At 40.7% G+C, this 10,412-nt stretch overlaps 1 protein-coding gene across 1 annotated transcript; it reads right to left on the bottom strand.

Annotated features, from left to right (window-relative positions):
• Positions 1-9,158: 9,158 nt before the first annotated feature.
• LOC117609679 (uncharacterized) lies at positions 9,159-9,998 on the bottom strand. Its single transcript, XM_034336292.2, has one exon. The coding sequence runs from the start codon at positions 9,996-9,998 to the stop codon at positions 9,159-9,161; it is 840 nt and encodes a 279-aa protein (XP_034192183.2).
• Positions 9,999-10,412: the final 414 nt, after the last annotated feature.

Genomic DNA, 10,412 nt, shown 5'->3' with positions numbered 1-10,412 from the left:
TCGCCAGTCACGCTCATTTTTAAATAATGCAATTTTTCTACCTCGGGTATCGATGCGTTGTCGCTAATCATGGATTGAAACAGATCGCGGAACGGCGTCCATTCTTTGTGATGTCCAGCAAATTTTGGCAGCACGAGCTTAGGTAATGTCCGTGGTTGACCAAGTTGATTAGCGCAATTCGTGATGGACTGAGCAACAGTGCCTTGCGATGGTTTGGGAGTACGAGCGAAACGGTCCAAATACTCCCCCAGAGATGCTTGGTTTTCGATGAAGATTTCCTCACCCTGCGTCCACAGGGTGTCGGGGTCAATTTTTTCACTAAAACGACCGCACAAAATCACTATCATTTAGAATGTTTAAAATTTCCTTTTTTACATAATAACAGGCGACAAGAGATTAGATTCCGTATTCCTTTTCAACAACAACAAAAAATGTTTAACTACTTCAATTTTTTTATTGTGCTCTGCTAACGAAGCGCCGAGCCGTTTGTTCGCGACCTGCGTCAAGCCCCGCTGTCGTAGCCGACGCTGCCGTCCCTGAGCCCGCGCGCTATATGCGCTCGGATTGGTCAGTGTTTTTGCTTAATAATTCAAAAAGGAAGCTTCAAACCACTTTTTCGCAAAGGAAAAAGTTGTTCAGAATCACCCCACCTACCACCACCTGAGAGGGTGAAAATGCGTTACGGGACACCCTGTAGAATAAACCTCCCTTATACACACACACATCTACTCGCTTCACTCATTCTCAAGACCTCCGAGCCGTGTGAAGTTTGCCCCCCAATATTAAAAAATTCAAAATTTTCTTTTTGCAAACATTTGCCCATCGTTTGTCCATTAATGCCCCGTTGGAATTTTCGTTTGCCCCCTTTTAGTTTAAAAGTTACAAGCAATTCAATTTTGGAAAATCTAAAATCTTCTTTTTGGAAACATTTGCCCACGAATACCCCGTTCGAATATTCTCCCGTCTAAAGAGGAAAGTATTTACAGGCTTGTCCAAATGTTACTTTAATGCATAATCGTCTTTTACGCAAACGGAAGAATATGATAATACAAAATGGCAATTTATTTACTCCTGTAAAAATAGAAAAAGTAAAAGTTCAAGTTATGAATACCTGCTCATTTCATTCACTTATTTAACTAATAGCTAATGGATTCTCGGATTACATTGTATATCATAGATGTGTGAAAGCAGAATTTTCTGATTCTGAATTTGTTCATTTAGTAACTGACTATGCACTAAATACAGCTACAAGCAAATGGTACATTAAAACAGCACTTTGATTTTCTAAAGCTCTTGATAAACCTCTGACAAACACACTAGATTGTTCATAGAATATATTGAATTTAATTTTAAAGTTATTACATGCTGTACCAAGTACAATTAATGAGTTCAACTGTAAAAAATGTAAAATTAGTTCCAAAATTATTAAACCAGTCCTGCAAATAGAATCACAGCCAATATTAACTGAAGGATTAAAAATCGGTTTAGAGAAACGTCTTAATAAATATTTTTCAATAACAAACAAGACAATTTATTGTGATTCCTGCAAGAGATACGGATATGAATCTAGAGAGCCGGGTCCACATCTGTTAATTGATTCAGAACATCCTTTTATCAGTATGCTTCAAATAGATCTCGGATTTTCATCTGAAATATCTCTATCTGAAATACTACACTCCATTATGATAAAAAATGTTAAATATGTTTTAATAAGTATCGTACATTTTATACCACCTGAAACTGAAAATGGCAATGGTCATTATACTGCGTTTTGCAAAACAGTAACTGGATCATGGAAAGAACATAATGATCTAAAATTTAAAGCAGATATAATTTCAAATGGATCCCTATCAAACACGCTAGTTCGACCAGCTATTATAGGGTATGTTAAAGTATCAAATTAAAATGAGAGATACTTAATAATCTCACACTAAATATATAAGTTTAATAAATAAAAAATTTAAAAAAGAATAATAAAATGTAAAGTCGCGGAGTTCTCTCTCTCACCGAGTCCTCGGCGTACTTTATGTAATTTAATCTGCGTTGTCAGGTAGATAGAGGTTCTCACTTACCTTTCGCTGGATGAGTAGAACCTATCTATGGACGGAACCTGTGGTAGTGTGTCGTCCAGGTATTGGAACGGTGTAGATGTTTCGAGTGAATATCACGCACTTCCGATCACAATGTATGTTTGTTCGTAGTATGTTTGTTACTAGTACAGTTCTTGATTCGCGCACGTTTACAATTGAGTCTTATAGAATCTTGCTCTGTCGGAGCCCTGAACTTCGTAGCAGAGTCGTGTAGATTCTAGAGTATCAAACTCTGAGCAGTACTTCGCGGATTATCTTCGCGGATTTAACGATTTACGGATGGCCGGAATGATCTGGTCTGATCGCGATACCTTCGGTTTCGTACTATATTGATAAGTCGATGAACCGTTTTTGATATACTGATAAGAACTGCGCTTGTTATACTAATGAGAACTGCCTATGAGAACTTCTTATGAGAACTACTGGTAAAAACTGACTGCGTGCGGGCGGGCCCGGTCGCGTTATTTTATATTGATGAGCGAGGTCGACATTTTGATTTGGCAATTCGGGTGAACCACCTCGTTCGGATCGTCAGCGTTCTCGCCGTACGACGACCCGGCTGAGTTGCTCACTCAGAATTTGCGGAACGATGAATTTGGATGGTGCAATAAAAGTTTAAAGAATTTGGGTGATGAAATAGAAGTTTCAAGAATGCGTCACAGGACGTGACAAAAAATAATAAAAAAAAAAAAAAAAAAAAATAAATGCATAAACACACACAACACATAAACACCTACACACATACGCACACATAAACACAAGAGGTGTAAATCCAACCGAGCAACATTCACGTTGTACACCTTGGGTAAAGCTAATGCCGGCAGCATTATAAATTTTAACAACTTGTGACATACAAAAATATTATTCTAAACGAACAACGAGAGTGAATATAATATCTTATTTAAATTTAATTGCGTATGATTCTTTTAACTGGAGGGAAAAAATTCGAACGGGGTATTCGTGGGCAAATGTTTCCAAAAAGATTTTAGATTTTCCAAAATTGAATTGCTTGTAACTTTTAAACTAAAAGGGGGCAAACGAAAATTCCAACGGAGCATTAATGGGCAAGCGATCGACAAACGTTTGCAAAAAGAAAATTTTGAATTTTTTAATATTGGGGGGCCAACTTCACACGGCTAGACCCCCGGCCAAACGACTGAGTCGACACACACCGGCGGGACGAAACCGTCACAATTTTATACGCTGTCTGTGTCACCCCTCTATAATCCTCCACATGTTCTCCTTCTCCTTTCTTGACTATGGGCACTACCACCCCCTCCGACCAGTCTTCTGGCCAGCCCTGACCTCTCCACACCCAATTACATATTTCCCATAGTCTCTCTCTTATTACTTCCCCTCCATACTTCCATACCTCATTCGGAATCCCGTCCTCTCCTGTCGCTTTCCCCTCTTTCAACCTTTTTATTACTTCTTCTCTACTTAATTCCTCCTCTTCATCCTCCTCTCCCTCTCTTCCCTCCTCTCCTCTAACCCTCCAATTAACTCCCCCTAACACACCTCTAAAGTAGTTGTCCCACACCTCTATCTCAATTTCCTCACGCTTTCTTCCTCTATTGACAATCTTCCATACCTCTCCCTCTGTTCTTACCCCTTCTATCACTTTCTTCCATCTCTCTTTTTCCCATCTCTTCTTCTCTTTGCACAACGCGCCTAGTTTATTTCTCGCCCTCCTAAGTCTTTCCCCACTTCCCCCTTCTCTTTTCCATCTTTTCAATTCCTCTTCAACCTCTTTCTTCTTCTCCCTTCACTCCTCGCCCCACCACCCTTTTCTTCCTTTTTCTCCTTTTTCTTCTCCATCCTTTCTAAAACCTCTATTATTTTTCTTTATTACATCTCCCTATTCTTTATCTATTTCCTTTCCCTTACCTTCCCTATCCCCATACTTCTCCGCAAATTCCTCCCTTCTTTCTTCGGTCCACCACCCGTTTTTCTTTCTCCCCCCTCTTCCCTTCCCCCTATTCTTTCTTTCTTCCCCTTTTCCTCCTTCTATCCATACCACCACTGGTTGATGATCCGAATCCACTTTCCCCTCTACTACAATCCTTTCCACTCTTTCCCTAGTCTCCCCATTACCTATTACATAGTCTATCACCGATTCCCCATTTCCTGTGTACGTAAATTCTCCTTCTTCATCGTCCTTTATGACTCCATTCATTATCTGCCACCCCAACTCTCCAAAAATCTCACACAATCTCTTTCCCTCCCCATTTACTTTCTTATCCTTCGATCTTCTAGACTCTTCTTCTCTTTCTCTCTCTTCTTGTATTCTTCCTCCTTGTCCACCCGTCCTAGCATTAAAATCCCCACCTACTATGACCCTTACCCCCCTCACCTTTTCCTTCATCCGCTCCCTCAGTCTTCCTATCTTCTTCTCCAAATCTTTAGTAACATATACTCCTATTATTTTCCATACATCATTCCATACTTTCTGTGCTACTATTCCCTCTTCCTCCCCCTCCTTTTCATCTTTCTTCATTCTAATTCCTTCCTTCACTCCAATGATCATCCCTCCCATCGCTCTTCCCTTCTTTCCTCGCCTCTCTGCATATTGAACTTCCCAGACATACCCTTTCGTCGCCCTTCCTTTCACGATCTCCCATTCCCTTCTGCCCATCCACGTTTCACATATTATTACTACATCCCATTCTTTGATTCCCTCCTAAAACTCCGTGTCTTTATTCTTCCAACCAACCACATTCCAAAAAGCCACCTTTTACAATCTCCTATCCTTCCTTCTACTTTTCTTTTCAAACACTCCTCTTCTCCTCTCTCTTTTGTACCCCTCTTTACTCGTTTCCCTGTTCCTCTATCCATTTCTCCTCTATTTCATCCCTTCTTCTCATTCTATTGTTTACCCATATCCTCATATATCCTATTTGTACTCTCTTTCCCTTCCTTCTCTCCTTTTCAGCTTCCCGCTCTATCTTCCATCTTGCCCTTCTCTCTTCCGCAGTCAAATCATCTTCTATTCTTTCGTGTCTCCCATTTAATTCCCTCTTTGCCATCATTACTTTCCTCTTCACCTCCATTCCCTCCATCTTCACCAGCATCATACTTCTTCCGTTTCCATTCAACCTGCCCACCCTTTTTACTTCTTCTATTCTTTCCTTAACACCTATTTTCTCCTATACCTCTTCTATCACTTTTTTATTCTCCTTTCCTTCCACCTTCACTCCTTTTACTATAATATTGCTTCTTCTCTCTACCCTTTCCTTTTTGTCTACCCTTATTACTAATTCCCCTCATTTTCCTCTCTATCTCTTTCTACCCCTCCTCGTTTTCCCCCATTCCTTGACTCTCTTTCTCCTTTCGTTCCAGCCTTTCTACCTTCTTTTCTAACACTTCTATCTTCTCCAGTAGTTCCACTCTTACTTTTTCCCAACTCTCCCTCATCTCACTCAACTGTCTTGTCAGTTCCTCTCTCCCTTCCTCCATTTCCTTCCCTAATTTCTTTATATCTTCCTCAATATTTTTTCTCATCCCCTCTCTCATCTCTCTTAACATTCTCTCTAACTCCGATTTCTCTATTCCCAACTTTTCTGGAGTTCTCTCCACTTTCCTACTTCTTTTAAAAATCTTCTGTTCCTTCCCGCCGCCTTTCTCCTCTTCCATACCCCTCTCTTTTCTTTTTCCTTTAATCAACATATCTTCTATATTCCCGAAACTCCCCTTCCGCCCCTACTCAACCACTCCACCTTTGTCGGTCTTCCTCTTCTTTTTCCCTCCTCCACTTTGCTCCCCTCCGTTTCTTCATTCCCTGCCCTACCTGTCTCGATTAATTCTCCTTCCATCTTCTTCCCCAATATTCCTTACTGTCGAGACTATCCCAAACTATTTTAAACTTTCGTGCGCCCTACGTACTTTCCGCGCTCTCCGCTACGCGCCACCAGTGTTGCTCAGCACTAGTTACCCGCCACCTATTCTCCCTAACCACGTGCTCGCTGCTAACCCTAACCTTAACTAACTCCCACTTAATTTTCTTCCTCACCTACTTACTCGCTTCACTACTCTTTCTACTCCCTCAACAGCCCCTTGCAAACTCTATCAACTACTCTTCTTCACCACCTTTTCACTTCTAGATTTCTCCTACTAATCACTGAAAACCTCTGCACACTTTTCACACTGACCATGCACACAGTCACCGGAAACGGAAGTCCTAATTTAGAAACTAATTGACGGTAATTGGCTAGGAACCGTCCTGACACTGTAGGAGGTTGCTCAATCGGCCGCAGAACAATTTCTGGATATCTTCGCCATGACTGATAGGCCCCTTTCAATGAGCCCAGCTCCTTCCTAACTCTTACACTTGACAGGGAACACTGCAGGACGGTTTCTGGCTACATCAGAGCTGAGTGCTGATATGCCGCATTCAAGGAGCGTCCGCTTACGCTCGCTCGTTAAGCCTGGTTGCGAACTTGACACCCAGAACAACCGTTGCGAACTGATGATAGAGCGCTCTGGGTCTGGAACCTACGCCGTTTTATCGACAAAAGAATTAAGCTACAATACTCTATATGATAATCGCATCAAAGATTTGCGTCAGACTACGATCAGAATCGAAGTGCTATATTGCTGTCTCTTTTTATGGCGCGGTTGTTATCTCTCTCTTTTTCAACAAACGCGCGCTCTATGTAACGTCGATCTTTTATCGACGCGGTGGTTTTATCGATGCGACAATTATCGATCTATTTTATTAAATGATTCTCGATTGAATATTGAACATAATTATTAATTAAATACGGTTATCGTCAATAAATAAAGAGCTTTATGGTTATAAAACACAAAGACCGTTATTATTATAATTAATTAATCGTAGAATACAAAAAAAACATAAAACGGTTACAAAAATTATAAAAATAAAATGTTTACATGTTTTTTTCCCTTCTTTTTCTTCTTATCCTTCTTCCTGCGGGATGTTACACTTATGTAATTCTTACTTATGTATTCTTTCGGGAAGTAAGTAGAATAGAAAGTTATTATATTTTAAAACGCTGAAAATATTTTGTCATTCTGAGAAAAAATTGTAAAGTTGCTGCTTTATAATTATATAAACAGATTATGGCGGCCGTAACCTAAGGAGTATAACGGGTGAACTAAAAAATCGAATTTAACTGATTTCAATGATTTTGAATTTTGACTTGCGTGGCCGGCCGCTTGACGGCGCACAGTGGGGTATTTGCCTCTCAAACGCGGTAAAAACTACTTTAAAATTTGCTCAATCTTCACACTGTCATAACATTGCTAAATTTCATCCAAATTTGATGACACAAATACCATTTTAAAGCTTACAGTTTCTATTTTTTAATAAGTCTAACGTTATCGCATTAGGATGTTTTTTTTAACAAAGGTATAGATATAAAAAATTATAAAGTTAATTATCCAGATCGAAAAAATTATTTTGTAATAGCCCAATCCTTTCTGAATAAAAGAAAAAAAAATCTAGTTCAATCGGACAAACAGTTCCTAAGAAAAAAATTCGTAAGTGAAGCCCGTTTTCGTCCAAATGGGCAAATTGCAAACTTCGAAGGTCTGTAATTATTAAACAAATTCGAAACCGGCAAAATGATGACTTAAACCCCTTCTAATTTCATATGGACTACAACATATTTCATTTAGAACAAAATCTTCGATGGTGATGTCGAAAAGTGATCGGTTTGGCGTTGAAACCGATGACTCAACATCGGTGTCAATAATAGTAAAAATCACTGTAGATACCTGAGTAGCAGCTAGTAGCAGCTAATTCTTCTTTTATTTTAAAGGCAAGACTTTGCACTTTCAAATGATACCAAATAGAACGCGGGATTCCACGGGACTTTTTTTAAAATAAACAATAAAGATGGAAAATATTCAATACGGTATAATTCCGAAAATATTATAGATAATTAAATGAAACTTGGTACAATTAAAATACATACCTGGCACGTTTAAACCCATCATAGATTAATTAAATTGAGTGAGAATTAAAAGCATAAATAATAGTTGTAGTTTTTAAGAATTACGGAGTTGCCTTCTTTGAACCTCTGTACCCACGTTGAAAATTAATAAATGTGAAAAACAAATATACTACATAGTGGGCCAAATATTCAATTAACTATTTTCATAGTACTTTTTGACTTTAGAGATAATTTTCTAAAAATGACTTTTTACCGCGTTTGAGAGGCAAATACCCCACTGTGCGGCGGCCGGAATATTATTCTGACCTAATCTAACCTAATTCACTGATTAACAAGTTCACTAATTTAATTTTGTATTAGATTAGATTGGGTAAGGTTAAATTTAATATTCCTACCGCCGTGAGGCGGTCGGCCACGCATGCCAAAATTGAAAAAATGTTTGCCGCTTGCCGTCTACTACTTTTATAAACAACAACACTATGACCGGCAAGCTATATGTGCATGTTAAAATTTACCAAAAGGCACCTGCGCCTTTCTCACCAGCTATCGATAGACATCTGGATTGCCCTTTTTCACAATAGTTTCTTCGACCAGTGTCGGTACTATAATCAAGCGGTGTTCGAAGTTTAGTTATAGAAGAAAGGTTATATGTATAGGAAAAGGTTGGTTAAAACGCGAAAAAAAGCGAAAGGTTTAATGCTTCGTAACTTTTGAACGGATCAAGACTGCCACTTTTTTCAAGGCCAACGTTACTCAGGGTCATGACCTTGACAACATATGTCAAGATCAAGGTCATCGGCGACTGGGATCTTTTTGTGCATAATTACCATATTATTCACATGGAATTTTAGTGGTGATGAACTCACGCGTTCGCGGTGGCCGTTGACACTTAATACGCGGTCACAAGGTCGAGATTTTAATGCGAATTCGTGAGATTACAAGAAGAAATACAGAACTGCGTTATGCACGTGCGCTTGCTATTCGAGACAGAACGATAATGGCCGATCAACCGGCTTCTTCTCGTTGACGTAGAGCGCGTTAATTGGTCGATCTGACCGGCATCTGATGTGGCTGCCGGTCGCGCTGCAGAGTGTTGCCGCAGTCCGCGTGGCGACGGTTTTAATTAGTTCATTTTTGAACATTCTGCCCGCCATCAGCAGCTCGTAGAAGATCGTGATGTGATCGTATCTACAACAGGAAGTAAAGCCAACTTCGCAATTGGCCGAGTTAGAGTTGTCGTTGCCGTCGTGATCGTGACGCCCCTCGTCAGTCCATCTGGTCCAGGGTGAACTGCGAGTGCTCGAGCAAGAGGCCACTTGCATGGTAGGAAGCGTTCGTCAGTAAGCAGCACCACAGATCCAACGTTGATGTTATTGGATGGGTGATGCCACTTCGAGATTGATTGCATCCGTTGGAGATGTTGTGTTGACCAGTGCTTCCAGAATTGTTGCAGTTTTTGTTGTATGAAATGCCAACTGGCTCTCGGCGAAAGTTGAGTTTGTTCAATAGATAGCTCGGGCAATGTCGAGATCGCTCTTCCAATGAGGAAGTGAGCTAGTATGAGCACTGAGAAATCGTCAGGGTCATCGGTGAGAGGCTCTAGTGGTCGAGAATTAAACGTTGCTTCAATCTGGTTTAGAAGTGTATTGTATTCTTCAAAGGTGAGCAAAGTATCACTCACCGTTCGTCTCAGATGGTATTTGACGGATTTGACCCCTGCCTCCCACTTTCCTCCCATGTGCGGAGCAGCGGGTGGATTGGAACTCCAAGTAGTATTGTCGTTGACGAACAGCTTGGTTAATCGTTGATTGTCTTGAGAACCCTCGACAAACACCGATTTCAGTGCTAAGTCCGCTCCGATGAAGTTTGTTCCGCAGTCGGAGTAGATTGTGTGTGGAATGCCTCTTCTTGCTGCGAACCGTCGGTACGTTGCAATGAAGCCATCTGTTGAATAGTCGGTGACCAATTCGAGATGAACTGCAGACGTTGTCATGCATACAAAGACACAGATCCATCCTTTTAGTGTCTTCGCACTTCGCCCTTTCCACGTCTTGAGTGTGACGGAACCGGCGTAGTCTACGTGAGAAAATGGGTGTGAGGGTGTACCTCGAAAGAGAGGTAGTTGGCCCATCAGTTGATGGGCACAACACACCGCAGGATGTACGATTTAACTGGAGCTCGTCCACCGATGATCCAGTAAGTCTGCCTGATGTGAGCGAGTGTGAATTCTGTACCTCTATGAAGCGTTGCTTTGTGGGAGTGATCTACAATCAATTCAGACAGACGTGAATGACGTGGAAGTATGGCTGGGTGTTTACCTTCATAGGTCAACGGTGCGTTTGTGAGTCTTCCTCCAACTCGAATGACACCTTGATCGTCCATGAAGGCCGTCAGTCGGCTGAAGACG

This window comes from Osmia lignaria, chromosome 7 (genome assembly GCF_051020975.1).
Source record: "Osmia lignaria lignaria isolate PbOS001 chromosome 7, iyOsmLign1, whole genome shotgun sequence".
Lineage (NCBI taxonomy): Eukaryota > Metazoa > Arthropoda > Insecta > Hymenoptera > Megachilidae > Osmia > Osmia lignaria.
Note: the sequence above shows the minus strand (reverse complement) of the source record. Positions and strands in the feature narration are given on the sequence as shown.